Here is a 22,294-nt window from a genome sequence, read left to right on the forward strand (position 1 = left end):
CAAGAAATGCCCGAAGTCAATTCTAGTTAGAAAATCCCAGTCAAAGATCTAGGCAATATCCCAATAAAACATTGCATTTCCATCAATACTCTTGTCAAACAATAAGGCTAAAACTTTTTCCATCTCACTTTCTGCTGATCATTGAGCCCCAAGGTGGGGGTACGTACAATTCAAAAAGATGCAAGATATCAATGCAATCATGCTTTCGCCAAAGGAAAAAAAAAAACACTCAATCATGCGGAGTGGTACCAAATATCCTTACAGGAAAGTGTCCCAGCGCGCACTGTTAAACACGAAGTATCATCAATTTGAGAGTTTTTTGGAATCAAGGAAATGAGGGCGGTAATCCACTCGGCATCCGGGAAAAAGAAATGGTTATCTAAACACATTGACACCTACACATTCTTCCACTCAATATTTTTTTATTCACATTTAAATAATGAATCAAAGAAGCCAAGTTGTTATCTCAATCATACAATCGAATTATCAAAATCATGAGGAAAAAAAACCAGGAAATAATAAATACCTGGTGGGGGATCCAGAGGCAAGACTTGGGGGTGTTTGGATCAATGGTAAAGGTTACTTTTTAAAATGTTTTTCACTTGAAAAACACATGAAAATAATGCTTTTTTTATTTTTATTTTTTAAATTTATTTTTGACATCAGTATATCAGTACGTTTCAAAAACACAAAAAAAAATTATTTCGAGGCAAAAACAAATTCAAAAGTTTTGAAAATCATGGTCAACCACGACACCAAACACCCCGAATCATGCATTGTTAAACCAAACATACCAAATTCTTTCTACTTTGTCCTCTAGTTTCTCAACCATCAAATTATAAGATAGAGTAGGCATGGATAACCTCAATTACAGGTGCCCTACACATTGGACATTTCTCCCCGCTTCGGACCAACTCATGAGCACATTTCGAACATGTGCACATGTGCCCACACCTGTAACAAAAAGATAGCCAAAAGAAAGGGGGGAAATGCAAGATTAGATAAATATGCAACAAGTCCTATTCTTATCTGGCCCATCAATGTCAGAAACTTGTACGGTTCCACTTAAATTTACCTGTACAGTAGAGAATCAATACTGCCATCACAACATATGCAGCAAATTCCTTTCCTCACATGATCCCATTTAGATCTATCCTCCGGAACACTATTCTCACACACACCTGCAATAAAATAATGGTATTTTTATGGTCAACCCCGGAAGGAACAAATAAAATGATACGACAAAGTACAAGAGAGGAGAAAAAATCTAACTAAAGAAAAGGTTATAGTCGCGTGCGTACAATTTCTGAGAAACATATCCAATAAAAAATTAACATTGAGAAGTGTTTCAATTCCAACTGGAAAACATTAAAAAATGGCCAAAAGGTTAAAACTTCCCTAAACTTCCAGTCATTTGAGAATCAGTCTCTCAACTTCCATTTCGAGGTTTGACCTCCCTCAATTATGTTTCATTTGAAATCAGATCCTTCTGTTACATGCATATTACTAAAAATAACATTTTCCCCTCAGCATTGGTAGTAAACCAGTCCAAATAAGACTTTTTTGTTCAGAAAGTAATGGCATGCAGAAAACTATTTTCTTCCTAAAGCTGACTTAAGAGAAATGATATGTGTGGCCCTCACTAGAAGAAAAAATATCTATACAGGCTGGACCACAAACTGAAGCTATTTCCCTAAGAATTGCCTTGCACATATCATGATTGGCCAACCAAGAAAAAGAGCAGAAACAGAATCGTTCTGAAAATGGAACACACCTGGTGAATCAGAAGAGCGATTCAGGGCAGCTGAAACTTCTTGCTGTATTGACCGTTGCAGCTCGAGCTGCATGTCCATGCAGGCTTCCAGCATCCCCTGCATGTTATTCATTCTTTGTTGGAGCCTAGCCATGTCAATCCTTAGATCATTTATGATGTCCCATTCCTGTATCAAATCAAATCAATGTTTCAGTTGAATATATATTTTTTATATTAATGTGAACACATCATGACCAACCCTATTAGTTAGTAGAAGTTATCAAAAGGTATTTTACCTGCCCCTAATAAGCTATTAAAAAATATTCACCAAGAGAAGCAAACATTCAAATGTAGTTTTTAGTGGCAATGATGTAAACAACAGTTCCAAGAATCACTTAGGATGAGTGAACGCACAATTCCAAAGCGCAGATGCATGTCATGCTGTGGCCAAGTATAATGGTGTGACTCCTGATCCCAGAGCTGCTCTACAGGGGGTATAGTTGGGGAAGGTAGAGCAAGTGAAGGACTCTGAACAGCATTCCCCTGACTCTCATTCTGATCCACAGTCTGCTGCTCCAGATCTTGTTCTGCTGATGCGGGGATAGCTGATGTTTCTTGCAGTTCCCATTCTAGGGGAGTATGGCTTTGCCTTTCAACATATGAGCGTACCAATTGGTCAAGACTCTCACGGAAACCACTGCGAAGAAGTGTAGAGACGCTTCTCCTACCACAAGAATAAAAAACTTCCATAAATAATTTGATGACCTAAAACGGCAAAAAGAATGGAATGGGCCCTTCAGTCTTGAGCTTCATACCTGCTCAAGAGTTCCCTGAGCTCCATACTGTATACATTGTCATCATCAGAAAAATAAAATGGATCCATCCTACCAACTGATATAGCTTCCTGGTCAGAAGGCTCTGTTAGCCAACTTTGCAGAGTCTCTTGAAAACCACCATCCTCAAGCCAAACTTCAGAGGCCCCTTCTCTATCTACATTTTCCAACCATTCATTAGCAGCAGTTTCATGTTGACGTCCATCAATGTTATCTTGAACCCCATCTGCCCATTCTCCAGATGCTCGACTAGCTCCAAACAAGTGCTGCCCTTCACTTTCCAGGAGTTGGTTCTGCCACTGTTCTAATGGTTCAGCAGATTCATGCCAATTTACATCTTCATTTACAGTGGCTTCCAAATCACTCAAATGATTGGATAACAAGGAGACAGCACTTCCCCCTCTATCTACCTCGGATTGCTGAGAAAATACTTCCCTTGTTGATAGCAGCTGCTTGTTCTCCTCAACTTCATTTCCCATAGTTTCTTGGGATGATTCGCCATTAGTACCTTCCCGCTGGTTTCCATTAGCCTCTTCTCTAGTACCATCCCTCCTTTCAACAAATGCAATGTTGGCTAACTGTTGCCTGTCTCTCGCATTAGAGTCTGAAACTTGTCTTGGCCCCTCTTCTAAATGAGCAGTAATTTCTTGCCAACTTGCATCATCAACATTGTTATCTTCTATATCAGTTCTACTATCCATTAACCCAAGGCTACCATTTTCCTCAGAATTTGACTCAGTTTGTTCATAAAATTCATTTATGACCTGTTGTGAGTTTTTTGCTTTGATTTGTTCACTTCTATTACCATTAACGTCAATGTTAGATGAGGTATCGTTGACATTTCTGCTTAGTTGTCTGCAAACAGAATGGTCAAATCTTGAGAAAAATCCTTCCCTACATAAAACCAACAGTTCACACAGCATTGTTAACAAAAAGCACTAATTTACTAGTTTAAAATCTCTCCAGAATTGTGCAGTAGAAATTAAAAAAAAAAAAGCGATAACATGGTGACACAAAACACAATCAGCACATAGAATTGACAAGGCCAAACATAATATGGAGAAAACCCTAAATACTAAAGCATGAAAGAGCACAGTACCACTCAATACTGAGTTCACAGCAGCAGTATTGAATTCAGAAACACATTCTTACAATCAAATACAGAACCCTAAATAATAAACATGCTTTCCTTTTTATTCTGGATGGTAAAAGAATTCAATGATATGGGGAAGAAAGAATATTTCAGAATAAAGGATTAGAAATCCTCCCAATCAAAGAAAAGGAAAATGAAAGAAAATACAATTCAAATACATCCTAAATTTAGGGCGTGAAGTGGCATTAAAGTGCAAGTAGATCTATGCTTTGGAGGTATTCAGATTAATATTACCAATTAGAATAATTTATGGTTCGCTTGTTTGGAACAATAAAATGAAGTAACCAGGCTCCGCTTAGAAAAACCCAATTAGTACCATAAGAAAAAGGTTACAAAAGCATTAGATTCCTTAGAAAGAGGGAGTTAGGGAGGAAGATACAGCATGCAGATCCAATACCTGAGATCAGATACCGTATGTCTTTGCCTCAATAAACCCAATTCGCTTGCTGCTGTGGATGTGGGTCTCTCATCTTCAACAATTCTGTCATTTCGCAAGAAACTGCCTCGAAGTAATGACTGCAAAACAAATGATCCACAGCAATCATATTAGAAATGCTAGAAAACATGTCAAATAATTCACAAGCAAGCACATCAATGGCTAAATATCCATATGTTTACCACAAGTGCTTGACTTTACCAAGAAAAAATGATTCACAATGGAAAATATGAATCATATGCAAGCTTTCAATCAGCCTCTGGTAAATAACTGCTCAAAACCCAGAATCTCATATGATCATTGATTTATGGAACAATCCTCGTGTGTAACCAGTAAATTTTTAAACCTCAAATGCCTTCATCCTAGTGCAACTTGCACCATTATGGATTATACATTGTGTTGTTAACATTAATGGATAGTATGCAATCAAATAATATATAAACAAGATTCATACATATTGAAAATGTCAAGATTTGATAGCAGCTAACCTGAATGCGGTTTCGATGAGCAAATTTTGTTACAGCGCGATGCTCCAACAAACCTTGAAGCTCACTTTGCCTTTCTCTCTCAGCCTTCTTAAGCATATCAAGCAAAGCCTGTCTGCCACACAATCTGCGAATACCCCTCCGAGTATGCTCAGTTCGGCCTTCATTGTGGTTAACAACCAATCCATCAAGAACTTGTTCAATTTGACCAGCAACTTCAGCACCTTTTTCTTCTCTGCGATCAACACAAGCACCTCTCTGCCGGCTGTTCATTTGTACCCACTCCCTTATAATTCTTACCCTTTCCTGCTCAGTTTCACCAAGCCATTCTGCTCTAGAACCACTGTTCCTTTGGGAAATGCTGGATGTACATTCCCTTGCACCACAATCCATCCATTCCTGAAAAATCTGCCTTACCCTCACCCTTTCAACCGCTCCTAGATCAGAAGAATCCTCCTGTCCATTCTCCAATCCAATTGGAGATGGGGGCCATTGTCCACACTCACTCTCCCCAGCACTCCCACCCTCTGAAGACCCACTTTGGTCATTGCTGTGGCTATCAGATGCATCCACCCTCAATAGATCAGTACTCGATCCGTCACTCTGACATTGGACCAATCTATCAGTAACCCTCCCCTGGACATGACTCACCACATGCTCATCCTCAAGCTCCCTCTCTGTTTGCAGGTGTGACGATGTCTGGTTGCTTGCCCTCCCATCATCACCCCATCTTCTCACTGCCTCTGATTGAGATTCCCTAAGGAAAGAAGAATCAAGCACAGAAACATTGTGTACACTAGCAACAGCCATAAGTCCGAACTCCAAATTGAAAAACAAAACCTATCAACACATCTGCTTAAAATGCGTTGACGAAAAAAAGCGCATCGATTTACAATAAATACAAGCAGGTGATCACTTCCAAAATTAGATCAGTGCATAAATCAAAATTTTATCAACAACCCTTAAATTCATTTCTTCCTCATCACCATTGGCACAAAGCCAAATGAATACAATGTAATGTAAATATCATATGGCCTCCGTATTAAATCATCCAATCTTCTCCCCTCAACTCATCACAGACGCAACTCTTCCTCTGCATCAAAATTGAAAAAAACGAAACATGTCAATCACGGTATTCTCAGAAATTTGTAAATCTAATAAAACTCAAAATTACTCCTATTAAAAAAAATTCATTCAATTTCTAAATACATAAGAAAACTCAAGAACTTGATGCATCTATTGTTTCAATTATAGTAACCTTCACTCATCTGAATCCAACAAGAACAGATTCCAAAGAATCTACTCAATTCCTAATTCCTCCGCTTGGTCGCCGAGAAAACGCAGGAAAATACAAGCAATAGAAAATCCATCCTTCACATTTTCCATTCTTTCAAAAGAAAAGTCAAAACACAACAGATTCATAAGACTACTCTAGTTTTCCATTATTTTAATAAATCAGCATCACCATTTCCATATCAGAAACCAATAAATCCAGTGAAAAAAAAATACAAAACGCCGAAAATAACAGAAACGACGCACCGTTTATATACATGGCTCGATTCCTATAAGCGTGAGACTGAAGCTCTGCTAATTTCGAAGTAAAGGAAACGAAACCGTAGCGAAAAGGACTGACTTAGACTCAGCGAGAGAGGGGAGAGAGAGAAACAAACGAAGAGTTTTTCGTTTTTGTTTTGTTATTTTAGAGGGAGGAAGGAAGACAGGAAGGAAGGAAGGAAGATTTATCTTTATTGCAGACAAGTCGCCATAACAAATAGGTACAACTTCAGTTTAGTCCTTATATATTTATCAATATTTCGACTCTGATCCTATAGTTTTCAACATTTCTAAATGTTAGCCCTCTAGTTTCTAAGAAGTTCAATGGCACCTTTGATTTTGAATAACCTATTTTTTAAATGATTGATTTTATAGAAACAAACAAGCAAACAATATAAATTTTATGATAGTTATTTGTTTTTTTCTTGAGTGAAAAATCATTTACTATTCACATAACTCACATTTTATTACTAATGAATATATAAATCAATTTTTAAGAGGTTTTATTTTCAGAATTTTAAATTATATCTTTATACAACTCAAGATAAATTTTGAAATAAATAATATAATTTTCTTAGGTGAAAAAACTTGACTAAAGAGCATATTAAAGAATTGAATACTATATAAAAATATAATATATATATATATAATTATAAAAATATAAGAATATATTAAAAAATTGATTAATTGTTTAAAGATAGATTAAGTTATTTATCCCAGACTTTGTTTATAAATTCTTTATTTCTTTCTTGAATGTTTCCTAAGTTTGGTGATTTGAGAGGGAATATGAAAGAAATGCGATAAAAAATAATGAAAAATATATGAAAAAAAAATAGTTATTTAGTAGTAAGCTACAACGGGAAAATTAAATCTTTTAAAACAAATAGGGTTATATGAGAAATGTTAATTTGTGGGGTAGAAATGTTACATTGATTAATTTATAAGGATAAAAATATAGTTTACCCTAATAAATGGGAAGGTGGACGATAAAAAATGTAGTCTACCCTAATAAATGGGAAGGTGGACACGTCATGGTTTCACATATTATGCCCATAACTCTTGCCGTAACGTTAAAGTATTTAAATTTTCCGAGCAACCAAGACTCGCCACGTGGTAAGTATCTCTTTCATGACGAGGGTGTTTTCGGAGAATTGCAAATCTTGAATGCAACGGGAAGTGAATTGAAGCTGGGAGACAGGTACTAAACGACACCGAATTCAAGGTTTGATTTTTACCTACCACACTAACGGCGCCGTTTCCAACGTTTTCGCGTTTGGTTGTTGGGGAAGGGTAAGAATTTTAAAATGGGAGGGATTTTTGTTAGTTTAGCTTAGTTTAGTTACACGTGCCGCCAAATAACCGTTTGAGCTGCAATTCAAAAGAGTGACGTCATATTGCCTTTTTTAAAAAAAAAATCTTTTCCAAAGGAACCTACTACTCTGAGTGGAGTATATATTCATCGGGAGAGTTTTGATTAATTTTTGTTGGTGGTTTGATTGCACGTGTTTTTGAAAAGAACACAACGTTGATTATTAACGGAGGCTGGAGTGTGTCCTTTTTTATAAGAAAAAAAATGTTTTTGAAATTTTTTTAAAAATTTTATTTTAAATTATTTTTTTAATTTAAATTTTTTTATATACTAATATTAAAAATAAAATTTTAAAATTAAAAAATATATTTTTAAACAAAAATACTTTAAAAAATAATTATTACTATAATTTCAAATATTAACTTGAATTTACATGTAATTCACTTGAAGTTAAGTTAATTAATCACTCGTGATATAATTTATTTTTTTGAATTGAGATACTATTTTAATATAATATTAGAATTTTTGTGATTATTATCATAAATTTAAATTTTATTTTTTTTATTTTTTTAATTAAAATTATAAATTCAAATTCAAACAACTTTTATTTTAAAAAAATATATTAAAAAATTAATATAAAATTATAAGAGATGTTCTCAAGTTTTTAAGTTGAAATAGTAGTATTATACATTTTAAATTTTTCATACGTGCCAAATGGGTGAAACCTTCTCTGAAATTTAAATCATTTGATAATTGATTCTTCCACTAGAAAAAAAAAAAAGTGAATTGATCTCTTGCAACTTTCATCCTTTTGAAATTTGATCATTCTGTTACATTTTGAAGGGTTCAATTAATAGTCCCTCTATTATTGAAATTTGGTCAATTTAAACTCTTTACAAACAATTTAGTCAAATTGAATCCTTTATTTTTAATTTTTTGTTACTTGAAACATCCCATCTATTTTTTCTATTAGATTGATTATGAAGCATTAGTTGACCAAATCAAGACCTAGGTAAGCCCCACGTGTATGGATTAAAATAAAAATAAAAATTTTAACAATAAATTAAATTACATAAAAAAGCAAACAAAAACCAAAAAAGGACTAACATTGTTGATAGCATGTGGCAGCTCTCATATTTCAATGCTCGCCCAACCTTTCATAACCAATTTCCCCAGCCTTAGTCCCTATGTTTTTTGTTTTTGTTTATTTTGATCACTGAACTTTATTTCTATTTCTATTTCAATTTAGACCTCTCAATTACATCTTTCATCAATTTATATGCTGATAACTTTTCTCCTTTTTTTTTTCCCTATCACTGGCCTTATATGTCATTTGATATTCCAACATCAAATTGGTAGCCAATTTGAAAACAATTCGTTTTAGCTTATTGTAAAAAACAATTATTGATAGATCAAGGACTGAAATTGATGCAAGAACAAGAGCGCTTTTCCCAAAAAGGCGCGTAAAACTACCATTTTATTTTTTTATAATTAATCCTAGTTCTTTTAGCTAATTATATTTTTATTATAATTTTATTTTTGTCATGTTACATTTAGGGAAAGTTACCCAAAAAATTTTTAAAAAAAGAAAGCTTTTAAAGGATTTATCTTCGAGATAATAACACAATGAAAGTGGTTCTAAACTTCGCGATGCAAGGAAAAAAAAAATCAAGCCTTGTAATTTTAAAATATTTAATTACAAGGCTTTGTAAACTTTGGTTATGAAAGGTTGGGCGAGCATTGAAATATCAAGCCTTGTAAGTTCTAAACTTCGCGATGCAAGGAAAGCTTTTAGATGATCATTTTCAGCTGCCAATGAAAGTTGATTTATCTTCGAGATAATAACACGATAAAAGTGGTTTTAAACTTCGCGATGCAAGGAAAAAAAATCGAGCTTTGTAATTTTAAAATATTTAATTTTAATTTGAGTTTTTAGATTAATTAAAACATGTTTTTTAATTTGAAAATCCATAAGATGTTTTTTTTTTAATTTTTTTAGCTCCTAATAACTTTGGTTTTTTTTGTTTGTTGATTTATCCATGAGAGAATAACATAATTGAAGTGGTTCTAAACTTCAGTGATGCAAGAAAAAAAAAGATCGAGCCTCATGATTTTTAAAAATTTGATTCTAATTTGAGTTTTTAGATGGAATAAAATGTGTTTTTAATTTGAAAAAATAAATTTCTTCTTTTTTATTAAATTTCGGTGTTTAGAGTCTTAAAAGTTAAAACTTGGATTTCAATTTTTTAACCACCAAAGCCATTTCGGTGACCGAAAATGATTACAGCAACAACGCCTCGTTGTTACGGTAGACGACATGTAATCCTCTACCTATTAAAATAAAACTAGCCTAGGCTCCACAACTCAAGTGCGTGGCTCTGGTCGTTGGCCGACGTGGACGTCTTGGCCCTCAATATATATTCTTTCAATTATCTCAGACTTTTAAAAAACACAGTTGAGCTCTTTTTCCTAATATTTTCTTATTATAATATCAACTTCTTTTATTTATTTATTTATTATTATAAGTGAAACTAATGTGTTTTTTTAAACATTATCATATATATTCAATGACAATACAATATATATTTTATTATCATATTTTTTTATATTATTTACATCAATTTATTATTTTTTTATTTTTTTATACAATCCCATGAAAATAAGTGAAAAGCTATTTTTTGTTTTTTTAATTGTTTTACATGTCATCATAAGTTTTTATGTCATAAGTATGCTTTTGACAAAAAACAATTCTTTTAAAATTACATAGAAATTAAAAAATAATAAAAATAAAATTTTGGCTGAAAAAATATATTTCTTATTAAATTCAAATTATTTGGGTTTTTACATATATTTATTTTGATTTCTTAAACTCTTTTTCAAATAAACATGTTATTAATAAAAAAATATTTTTCCATCAAAATAAAAACCCATTAATTATGAAAAGGACTTTTTACACGAGAAAAACATTTTTACCTCATGATTATTTATTTTAATTACCTCAATAAAAAATTAAAATAATTTTCCTCTAAAATTTAAAATAAATAACTTATCTTTGCTTGATATATTTATAATAACAATAATTATATTGCTTAGCAATCAAAATTAGCCTCTAGAATAAATAAGCAAGTGAAAAGAATAGATGACGTAAAATATTTGAATGTGTATTTATCAAAATTAACCTTCCGACTTGTTCCCCAAAGAACTCTACTTTTTCTTATGGTATCTCTGTCACCTATACCATATTGCTATTGAGTTCCCCATTGATTACTTTCTCTCTCGATTTCATCGGACTTCCTGGCCGGCAGACTCTTGGTACTGCACCCTTAAATTCCTCACTTAGTTCCACAACCCCACACAGTGGATCTCTCTTCTCCAACAGGAAAAATCCACATTCCCACATCCACAAACCTGTTGGATTGAAGTACATCGCAGCCTGAGTTGTAACAAGTCTGTTAAGCAAGCTTTTGCTCATTTGTTCTCTATTTTTACATTCCACAGGCCCTTTCAAGCTTCTACAGACAATCTGGTTATGAGTTTTCCACAAGCTGCAATCTACAAAACTCATACATATTCCCTCTATGAAAGCCCCCTAGATAACCTCCCAGAACTCCGGACCTTGCAAAAAACAGTGTGTCTCAAGAACAACATTATTCCAGATGAAGTATGGCCCAAGGGAACAGATCCTGATGAAGAAATGGACTATGACTTGTATGACCCTCTATACTCTGCTCATCTCCATGACTTGCAAATCCAATACAAAAACAAAAAACTCAAGCAGATAATTCTGGGCATACCAAGGCTTTTGGAACCACATGAGATGGAAATGCTTGCCGACGATGAGTATGTGTTAGCCCTACAACTCCAAGCTATTCGTGATCCGGACAACCTATCAGATCAGAATCTCTCTCCAGATCATGAGCCTGTTGTCGGTTGAAATTAGTATTGTACTAGTTTGTCGTTTGTATTATAAGGGTGTATTATTAAGTGTGCTCCAGTACTTTATGATGTAAGGGATGATGTAAGCAAAAGCCTCAAAACCAGTATAAATAGAGGTTGTGTGTAATATTAAAAGGCAGAACCTTAGGAGGGTCGACCTCAAAGGAGAAGCCTCTTCAATAAAAAGAACTTGTTTTTCTAAATTCTCTGTTCTTCAACCTCTTTACATTCAAAAAACCTAGAGGACTTTGTTATCATTCAATAAGACATAACCCCAGTGAGTAGCTGTTGAATGCCTAAGAATGGCCGTGTTAAGCAACTCTGTCAGGGTTTCTGTCTGACTATAGTGGTATCAGAGCCCCTTTTGGTTTGTGGGTGACCATGACTTCCTCCTCGCCGTCTTCACCTCATCCCTCTTCTCTTTTAACTTTTTCTTCCTCTTTTCATCTTCCTCCTTCCCCTTCCATTCGACAGTCTACATCCACTAAACTTGACTATCTCTATGAGGTTAGTCTTTTAGATGATACCCAAAAAATCTCTGAAACAGATCTTCCTCTCGTCAATCCTTATCATACTTTTACCAAAAAATCTCCATCTGTTATCCGCAGTATTAAAACTCTCATCAAACAACCCTCCCGTGTGGCCAAAGAATATGTTCAAGCTTCCTCTTTTGATCAACATAAAATTCCTGCTACTTCTCGGGAACACTTTGTTACTCTTGAAATTCCAACTGAATTTCCAGGACAATGGATTTCTCAAGGCTACACGCATATTCATTTTTGTGCTATTAGGCTAGCCTTATCTTACCATGGCCGTAAAGGTTTACCTGTTGCAGCCCGATTAGCTCTTCTAGATACCAGATATCCTCTTCTAGATACCAGATATCTAGAGTATCAACATGCATGCATTGGTTCTCTTCAAACCACCCTCAATTGTGGTACGGTAGTTGTTACTTTCTATCCCAACTTCAATATGGCATTGGACGATCCTCAACTTCATAATTTTTTAAAAGTCCAACTACAGATTACTGGTGCTGATCAAGTTTTAGACACCTATCAAGCCACTCTTCATTATCAAATGGCTTACCGGGTCCAAAATCATGCCTTTGATTTGGTACTCCCTATTACCAATGATGCTTTGCTTATCACAGTTGATACCAATCAACGAGCTACCTGTACTCATGTCCCGAGGCAAATCCCGAAAGAGGACTTACAAAAGTTACTCCCTTCTTCTTGGATTACAAATTATGAAAAGTTGCATCAAAGCTCTGTCCCTATACAATCCAGAGAACCTGAGTTCACCAAAAAAGCCTATGGTACTGTTGAAATCATCTTCAAGAAAGGAGAATCTTCCTCTTCTCCACCAGGAATCTTTTCCTCCTCCATCTAGATGGTGCAACCCGCTCAAGCTCCTCTTCCAATAACTTATCTTTGCTTGATATATTTATAATAACAATAATTATATTGCTTAGCAATTAAAATTAGCCTCTAGAATAAATAAGCAAGTGAAAAGAATAGATGACCAATAACTTATCTTTGCTTGATATATTTATAATAACAATAATTATATTGCTTAGCAATTAAAATTAGCCTCTAGAATAAATAAGCAAGTGAAAAGAATAGATAACGTAAAATATTTGAATGTGTATTTATCTTCTATTTCTTACACACACAAAAAAAACTTTTTATTCTAGTTTTTAATTAGTATTAACAAATATTTTGTAATTTCTCAAAATAAATACCTATTAATATCCAAATAATTTAAATCTAGTAACAAAAAAATGTATTTCTTGATCCAAAAAAATTAGCAAAAAACTATTTTTTGTTTGTAATTGTTTTAAATATCATGATGAGTTTATATTTTTCAAATAAACATACTATTAATAATAAAAAAGAAAAAGTCATAATTTTGGGTCAATTGGCAAAATATAAGACCTGTAAAAGGCGAAGAAATCATAATTTTAGGGAGAAAATCCTTGAATCTTTCTGTGATTTTGATTCCCCAAACCTAACTGCCTCTTCCTTGTATATTTTTTTATTATTATTATTGGAGTTAGGGATGGTGGCTAGATGGTGAGGGAGAGGGAGGCGATTCAGGTCTATGGGCGTGGCTGTTTTATTTCGTGGTGGATGTCAGACCAGTTCACAGCTCTGGTTATCATGGCTCAGAGGGGAGGATCATGGGTTGTTATGGTTGTTGTTGGTGGGTTGATTGGGTATTGGTCGGTTCGGTGGTTGTGTTACCGTGGGTTTGGAAGGAGGGGAGTTTTGGGTCAATTGAGAGAGAAGGCTAGGTTTGTCGATTTGGATGTTGAGGAGCTATTGGTTTCGCGTGGTGGCTAGTTCGGCTATGTTGTGGGACAGCTGGGTTGGTTCGAGTGGTGGCTGGTCTGTATCATTGGCTGAGGTCGGTGCTGTCATGGGCGCGGGCTTGGAGGGAGTGGCAACCGTGGGTATTTGTGGGTGGTTGGGGTTACTGTCGTGGGTATCCGTGGAGAAGGAGACGACAGTAATGGGTTTTATTTGGGTGATTTGTTGGTTGGGTATGTGTGGTCAAAAGGGAGACTTGATGGTTGTGGGTGAAAGAGAGGTTGATGATGGTGGCAGGTTCAATGGTAAGAGCAAGGAGGGTGGCTAGGCAGTAAAGGTTAGGGTCAGTTCTTGGCTGTGAGAAGGAGATGATAGGGCTATTGTTGGCTGTTGTCCTGGTGTTTTGTTGGTTTTTGAAAGCGAGGGAGTGTGGGTTGCTGGTATTTGTGGGTGGTTGTTAATGAAGGCTTGCAAATTTTGTTCATGTGCTGGTGTTTGATTGTCCTGTGTTTTACTGGTGTTTGGCTCCCCTTTTCTTGCAAGATTTAATTCACATAAAACTCAAGCTCATCAAGCATATAATATGTTGACAGATTCGGTGCAACAAGACATCAACTGCAACGTATAAACGCAACTAAATGAATAAATTACTTGGAAGTACTAAATTATGGACGTAGTTTTTCATATTCTTAAGCAATTGTTTCACTTGGCGTGAGAGTCATCCCTAGGGAACAATCACGTTCAATATCTTCCCCTTCTTTTTACACTTGACTACTCTCTCTCTCTTTCTTGGTACCTTTGTTCCCAACAATGCAACAACATTGGCATGTGTGTTCAGTTCTGAAAAGGGCCTCTCTCCCCTCCAAGGCTCCAACATTGGCATGTGTGTTCAGTGCTGAAAAGGGCATCTCTCCCCTCCAACAGCCATAGCCCATTTGTCTAGTAGCTGGCCTTAATTTTAGTTGCAATTTTCGTTTTATTCTGATTACCATATAATATATGGATCGAGTTTATTCATTATTGGGACTGACAAGTATAAATGTATACTTTGTTCAATAGCATTGCTTGCTCGTTTAAGATCTAAATTAGTTAATTTCAGAAGAAAAAAAGAAGTAAAAAGGAGTCCTTGGAAGTTCGAGTTCTCTCTTGCATATTACAGAAATGAAAAGAAAGTGAAGCACAACAACACTGGATAAAAGAAATTGTCACAAACATTGATGCAACCATCACTCACTGCGAATATGAACTTGGCAAACAAATATCATTATTGATATCACAAATGCATCTTGGACGTCAACATCCACACATTGAGCCTTTAAATAGAAAAAAAAATAAAAATTAATCTCACACAACAATCCAAGAAAATAAAGAAAAGAACAATAAAATGGTCGAGCAACTACCAAGGGTCAAGAAAAGTTTAAAAAATAAAGACACGTAGCAAAGGTATGGAATAGCCCCAACACCGCATTGACACAAATTACCAATCCAAATCACAAGAAGCAGTCTCGAAATTTTTTAATGAAGACATTTGCACTTTCACTGGAGAGCATGAGATCCTTAACGTATGATGCTTCAGCTTGAATATTCCTACCTTAAACCGAATTCTTGCCTTGATTCTGACATCCAATCCAATGTTTCCTGACCTTTTTTGAACCCTCAAGTCTCTGGACAAAGCCCCTGACAATGCCGCGTCACGAGCCACAAGTGTAGCATCTAGTCGAGTCACGTTTCTACGGGGTTGATGGAATGGCTCGAGGGTGTTGAACGCGATGGTTTGACCATCATATGCCACGGACACTTCGATTGGATCATAGTATACGGAGATCCTGCTATTAGGATTATGAGCTTTTATGAGAAGATCAAACGTGGCATTGAGGTGGTTATTCTTGAGGTTGAAATTGTGGACTGACGCGCTATCAATCCTGTAAACAAGCTGTTTGGGCTTGATTATTAGCCAAGTGATGAGGACTGCTAAACCAAGAAGAACAATTAAAGCTAGTATGACTACAACTATGATTCGAACAAGTTTCGAGGCTGGTGATGGGCCGGCTGCTGGTGGCGGCGGGGCTGAGTTTGCCATTTTGAGAGGATCAGGTTTTGTTGTGTTCAAATCGTACGTGAATGATGTTGTTTTATAGAGGATGAGTAGGTGGAGAATGTTTTGCTCAACAAGCAACCCTACTAGCTTTGGCATGGAAGGACTTGCTAGCTGCTGCAACTATTGAACTAAAAAGATTATCTCAGAATATTTAGGCTTTGCCCTTTTTCATTGTCATCACAGCACTTTTTCTCCTCTTTAAGATTTCTTGAACGTAACTCAAAACATCTGAGGGATTGATCCGGTTCCAATATTGTTCTTTTCTTCAGATTGAATGCTGTAAGATTCATTCACTTTGCACCAGGCTGTGTAGGCTGCTTTATGCACTGTCTACTGCATATGAATATGCTAAGAAAGAGAATATGCCAGAGAGACAAACTATCCATTGATGAGTGTCAATATTCAATATTCACTTTACCTGTTGTTATATATATATATATATATATATATATATATATATAGATTTGGACAGAGAAAAGTTCTGGACTAGATCATCCAAGATGCTGGTAATTTGACTAGACTCATGCCACTTTGGAAGATTTTACTAGAGACTAATTCCCATAAAATATTGAAAAAGGATTAACATATTATAGGCTATAGTAGGGCCAAGCTAGAAATTTAGATATTGAGGAGGATCTATATATATATATATATACTGATCTTGAAAATAAACTCAGTTAACTAAATCATCAGAACCAATCACAATTCATTACCATTACTTGACAGAACATGAGCATATGAAAATTAATCCAAGGAATTTATTGTTCAATTCCTAGTTGTTCCGGGTTCTTTGCTTCACCTCCAAGGTATTCCAACAACTGGAGACTGGACAGAAGAAGAACATTAATTATTATACATGTTTCAAGGCCTAAATTTGCTAATATTAGATCCTTGCATCTCCTAGATGACATTTTTCATGGCTAACTTAATTAAAATGTGATTTAGGTCCGTTTGTTTTGGGTAAACAATATTTTACATGTCAATTTTTTTCCTGTGAAATTTTTTATTTGTAAATTATTTTTCAATTTTTAGCTTGAAAAATATTTTTTAATAATAGTGGGGTGATTGTGCCGATGATAAAAAAGGAAGTGGTGGTGGTGATTATATTATAAATAAATTAATATTTGTAAAATATTTTAGAAATTTTTTTAATAATGATAGGGTGATTATAGTGGTAATGAAAGATGATGTGATGGTGGTGAACGATAAAATAATAGAGATGGTAGTGAGATGACCGTGATAATAGTGAAAAAGAAGGTGATAATTGTTAAGGAATGGATGATGGGGATGGTAGTTGAAATAGTTTAATAATATTGTAAATGAATTAATATTTGTAAAATATTTTAGAAAATTTCATTAATTAAAAGTATTTTCTAACAAATAAATTGAATTTAAAGATTGACTATAAAATATTTTTTATTATTTAGTTTTCTTGTAAAATATTTTATAAAAATAAACACAGAAAAATCTAAAAAATATTTTTCTACAAAATATTTTATACAAAACAAATATATTCTTAAAAAAAAACTAAAATATATCCTAAGAATTATTTATAAGTTTTATGAAAATTACAATTTCATCGCTGCCATTTATGGCAATTGAAAGTTGATAATGTTCCCTTTCGCTCTTCCTCCAATCACTGAAGAAAGCTTCTCCATTCGGACCATCAACTTTTGTTTTCTGCAATGATTCTTGCCTTGCCTCGAAGAAATTCCGAAGCCAGCCTCCACACCATTTTCTACATGGCAAATTAAGAGCATAATAGTCTCTTCCAACCTTTGGATTGAGTACATATGCAATATTACAGTAAACAATTAACCAAAAAAAAAACCTAAAAGAGAACGAGATTTTATTATAATCTCTTTACAAAATACTATTCCTTGGAAAATTATTTTATATATATATATTTATTTTTTTATCATAATTTTATATTTTAATATTATATTTATTGAGAATTGAACTTCATAATTTGTTTTTTCTAAGGTTATTCTAGTCTCATGACCGAGTCATTAATTTGACAGATTGACTTGATCGACTCGAGTTTTTTTTCTTTACCTAATTGACTTTTTTTTCAATTTTATCCTTCAACATTGAGTTGATTGAGAATTAGGTTTTGTGATTTATTTTAGTTTTTTTTTCTGTGAAGTTATTTCCGTCTCATAACTCAGGTCACGAGTTGGGTAGGTTAACCCAGGTTGACTAATTTTTTTTTAATTAATTTTTCAATTTCAATTCATTCCTTCAACATTAGGTTTGTTGGGGATTGGACTTCAAATATTTTTTCAGTTTAATTTTTAAGAGGTTATCCTAGTCTTATGGTCCAAACCGCAAATTTGACGGGTTGACTCGAGTTTTTTTAACCTTTTCTTTTTAATTTCATCCTTCAACATTGGGTTGATTAAGAATTAGATTTCATGATTTACTTAAGTTTTTTTTCTATGAGGTTATTCATATCTCATGACTTGAGTCACGAGTATGTCAAGTTAACTCGGGTTGACTCGAGTTCTTTATTTGTATTCATTTTTTTTATTGATTTTTCTTTTAATTTTGTTCTTCAACTTTAAGTTTATTGAGTATTGAACTTTATAATTTTTTTCAATTTACCTTTTATGAAATTATCTCAATCTTATGACCCGAACCACGAGTTTGACGGGTTAACTTGATTGGCATGGGTTTATTTTTCTCATTGTAATAATTGTTTTTTTCCCTCAATTTCATCTTTCAACATTGGGTTGATTGAAAAATAGGCTTAATGATTTATTATAGTTTGCTTTTTATGAGATTATCTATGTTTCATGACTCGAGTCACGAGCTTGGCAAGACTTCATTATGTGACTCGAGTTTTTTTTTATGTTTTTTAATCGATTTTGTTTTCAATTTCATCTTTCAACCTGGGTTTGACTAAGAATTAAATTTCATAATGTGTTTCATTTTTTTCTTTATTAGGCTATCTTGGTCTTATGACCCGAATCACGAATTTGACAGGTTAACCTGAATTGACTCAAGTTATTTATTTTAATTAGATTTTTTCTTTTAATTTCATCATTCAATATTGAGTTTATTGAAGATTTGACTTCATAATTTATTTTGATTTACTTTCTTTGAGGTTATCATGATCTCATGACCTGACATGCATATTGGTAGGTTAACCTAGGTTAATCCGAATCCATCCATTATATTGTCATCTCAATATTTTTTTTAAAAAAATCATCTTGAATATTTATTTTAAATCAAAATATATTTTTATTAGTTATTTAGATTATCTTTGGACTTGTCAAATCAATTGAGTCAGATAAATCTCCCCACAACTTAAATTATTTTCTACTAGAGAAAACATAAGCAATGCCTATGTATATTGTTTTACATTATAAATAAATAAATTCGACTCATAGTTTAATGCAACTAATTATCTAGTTCATCACTATTCTTGATTGATTCTTGTCCTTCAATGGCATCGATGCTATCTTGTAGTACTCTGGTTTAAGTTTTAATCACAACCATATTGGGTCCTGTTCTAACTTGATGGAAATTAATTTTCTTTGTAACTGTAATTAACAAAATGCTTAACATAATATTGATTTTGAATAAAGAATTTAATTGGACTCTATCTGAATATCCTGTGGGATGCTGGGTTATTAATTTTTTGTTAACTTAATGTGATTATTTAGTCCTGGAGGTTTGATAGACTTTATGTCAGAGAATAGTTTTTTTTTACTTGCGCTATGTTGTGATTCAGATTATTTTGTTTCAAGTTTTCAAAAAATATAAAGATGTTATGAAGTTAAAAATTTGATGTATAATTGCCGAAACACTTTTAAAAATACTTAAATGGTGACATGTTAAATGACATATTGGATGATATATTTTTTATAATAAAAAAACATTGAATTAACAGTATATTAGATCGGTTCGGGCCAACCATGATTAACCCACAAAACTCACAATCTAGAGCATGAGATCATGATAAAACCATGCAAAGCCCAGTTATAATGAACAAAATATTAAAGCCTAAACATGGAAAAAATAATTTTTTTTTAAAAAAAAAACCCAATAAAGTAATTTGAAGAAACTTATATTGGTAGCCGGTTCAATATCATCAGCCAAGCCAAATTTTTCCAAACATTAGAAGAAAAAAGTTCATGCAACATTAGGATTTGTAAAGAAGTTAAAAAATTTGAGACTCAAGATATTGAGTCAACTGAGTTTAATAAGTTTGGTTAATTTAATAATATAAAAAAGGCAACCCCAATTTAATAATATGAAAAAATAAACAAACCCGAGCAAATCTTCTAAATCTAGGTTAATATTCCAAAATTGCAACCCGTGAGATCTCAAACTCGGGCTGAATTAATAAGCTCAATTCTCAACCAATTTAATGTTGAAGGATAAAAAAAATCAATCTAAAATACTTGTCAAAATAAAAAAATATAGCAATAAAAAAAATAAGGATCAAACCTGATAGAAAAAAAAGATAAAAAAGAAAAAAAATCAATTTTAGAAATTATCTAAAATAAAAAAAATAGCAATAAAAAGAATGGAAACTAAATCTGAGAGATGAAAAAATTGAAAGAGAATGAAATTGAAAATAATTTGAAATTTGAAAAAAAAATTTCAAATAAGAAAATTATAATTAAAAGAATATGATTAAATTTGAAGGGAAAAGAAATTGAAGGGTTGCTATGAATTTTTTCATGGACAATACACAAATCAAGGTAAAGGAGATAGAGAAGAAGGAGAAAATCGAGTTGGTATCAAACTAAACAGAATCATCATGCATGCGCCACTTAGGGAGGTTCGCCCCGCCAAGATGATTGGAAAATACCATGGAAGGTAATTTTCTGCCACTGTAAGATGTAACGCACAACGTTTTAACATAGTAGGGAGGCTTACACATTGGCACGTGCAACAACCTTTTTTTAATCATTATTGATATTAATTAAAAGACCAAATTGTCCCTAAAACCAAATAATTATAACTAAAAAACCAATATAGATTATGAATAAGCCATCGAAGTCGAGCTTTAAAAATTTTGATTTTAAGGGAAATAGAGTAATTACACAATGTTTTGAAAAGTTAAATATTTTTTTTAAAAAAAAAAACTAGGCCCAAGTTAAGTTTTATTTTACTTTTAAGGGTATTTTAGTAATTTAACTATGTAAAAAGACAATAATAACCTTGATCAATTAAAAAATGTCTAATTTACAGTAATGAAAGAGGGTAAGCATGGTAATTATACTGTTTTAATCCACAATAATTGACCAAGACAAATCTTCTATACCTAAGTTAATGTTTCAAATTTATAATCTGTGAAACCATAGATCTAGGTTCAGTTAAGAAACTCAATTCTTAATTAATTTAATGTTAAGAGATGAAATCGAAAAAAAAATCTCAATTTAAAAAATTTACTAAAGCAAAAAAAAAATAGTAATAGAAAGAATGATTATCAAATATGAAAGAAAAAACATAGAGGGTGAAATTGAGAAAAAAAATCAAAATAAAAAACTATCTCAAATATGATAGACTAAGAAATTGAAGGATGATGAAATTAAAAAAATTTTAATTTTAGAAATTAATTAAAATAAAACAAATAAGAATAAAAAAAAATAGAGGAACCAATCCAAAGAAAAAAGGCTTGAAAGGCTGAAGCGTGAATTTCTAAGAGGCTAACACGTGCAATGCTGGTGTCAAAAACTATTTTTTTATTTTTTATAATCAAAATACCACTTTGCTCCTATGAGCAAATAATTATTAAGAAAGAATCATCGTGAAATTACGAATAAACCCCTCCAATCAAGCAATTTGGCAGCATTGGCTACAGTTTTGGACTAGAGGGCACATCTCGATTTTCATTTATGACTGGAAGACGGACCAGAGCCCCTATCACAGTGTTTGAACTTAGGAAGAGCTTGTAAACTCTTGCTTTAGGTGAGCTGCTTGTATCAACAAAATACGATAGGATTTTACACGTGAATTATCCATTGGAATATCTTCTTCATCAACCGTTGTCCACGTGGCAAGCCATGATACTTTCCCGCGACCACCAAAATATTCGAATTTACAGAAATTCCAAGCTCCCTGCTCTACAATTACGTAAATCAAAGAATCCCATCACGCGCCTTTATAAAATAAAAAATAATTACAACACCAGAGAGTCACCGGGGGCGTCTTGAAGATTCTTACACTGGCACCAGACACGTGATGCAACGCGCTATGAGTCGACTGGTTTTGATGTTTCGTCTGTTTATGTATGATAAGCTCGTAAGATGGGTTGACGACTCTATTCGTCCTTGTACTCCTACAACTATCTACACAGACTACTTAAGTTACAAGGTTGTGTTGACTTTAATTTACTTGTGTTTTTTTAATTATAATTTTGTATATTCTTATAAAGCTTTTTAAGTAGTACTAAAATTAATTAATAAAGATCA

At 33.3% G+C, this 22,294-nt stretch overlaps 2 protein-coding genes across 5 annotated transcripts; both read right to left on the reverse strand.

The window, feature by feature from the left end:
- Positions 1 to 402: 402 nt before the first annotated feature.
- On the reverse strand, positions 403 to 6,398 carry LOC7496464 (uncharacterized). 4 transcript variants are annotated; one of them, XM_024608900.2, is made up of 8 exons: positions 6,200 to 6,396; positions 4,664 to 5,753; positions 4,137 to 4,255; positions 2,569 to 3,441; positions 2,168 to 2,477; positions 1,775 to 1,940; positions 1,076 to 1,181; positions 403 to 954 (listed from the first exon to the last, which is right to left on the reverse strand). In XM_024608900.2, the coding sequence occupies exons 2-8, from the start codon at positions 5,468 to 5,470 to the stop codon at positions 837 to 839; spliced, it is 2,499 nt and encodes an 832-aa protein (XP_024464668.2). In that variant the 5' UTR covers positions 5,471 to 5,753; positions 6,200 to 6,396; the 3' UTR covers positions 403 to 836. The 4 variants fall into 4 exon arrangements, 3 of the variants coding, with proteins under 3 accessions (XP_024464668.2, XP_024464666.2, XP_024464667.2); XM_024608898.2 differs by having other exon boundaries at positions 2,569 to 3,480; XM_024608899.2 differs by lacking the exon at positions 6,200 to 6,396 and adding an exon at positions 5,919 to 6,111 and having other exon boundaries at positions 2,569 to 3,480.
- Positions 6,399 to 15,015: 8,617 nt separating this feature from the next.
- On the reverse strand, positions 15,016 to 15,979 carry LOC7496463 (uncharacterized protein At1g08160). The gene has a single exon (XM_002313512.4). It carries the CDS (start codon positions 15,960 to 15,962, stop codon positions 15,246 to 15,248), a length of 717 nt encoding a protein of 238 aa, XP_002313548.4. The 5' UTR covers positions 15,963 to 15,979; the 3' UTR covers positions 15,016 to 15,245.
- Between the last annotated feature and the right edge of the window lie 6,315 nt (positions 15,980 to 22,294).

Source organism: Populus trichocarpa, chromosome 9, assembly GCF_000002775.5.
Source record: "Populus trichocarpa isolate Nisqually-1 chromosome 9, P.trichocarpa_v4.1, whole genome shotgun sequence".
Lineage (NCBI taxonomy): Eukaryota > Viridiplantae > Streptophyta > Magnoliopsida > Malpighiales > Salicaceae > Populus > Populus trichocarpa.

What these genes read in the sequence shown, in the direction of transcription:
- LOC7496463 (XM_002313512.4), bottom strand. Translation starts at nt 15,962, where the DNA reads ATGCCAAAGCTAGTAGGGTTGCTTGTTGAGCAAAACATTCTCCACCTA.
- LOC7496464 (XM_024608898.2), bottom strand. Translation starts at nt 5,470, where the DNA reads ATGGCTGTTGCTAGTGTACACAATGTTTCTGTGCTTGATTCTTCTTTC. An exon ending in CATACGGTATCTGATCTCAG is followed by an intron (nt 3,481 to 4,136) that starts GTATTGGATCTG and finishes GGTTTTATGTAG; the next exon opens with GGAAGGATTTTTCTCAAGAT. An exon ending in ATTGATTCTCTACTGTACAG is followed by an intron (nt 955 to 1,075) that starts GTAAATTTAAGT and finishes TTTTTGTTACAG; the next exon opens with GTGTGGGCACATGTGCACAT.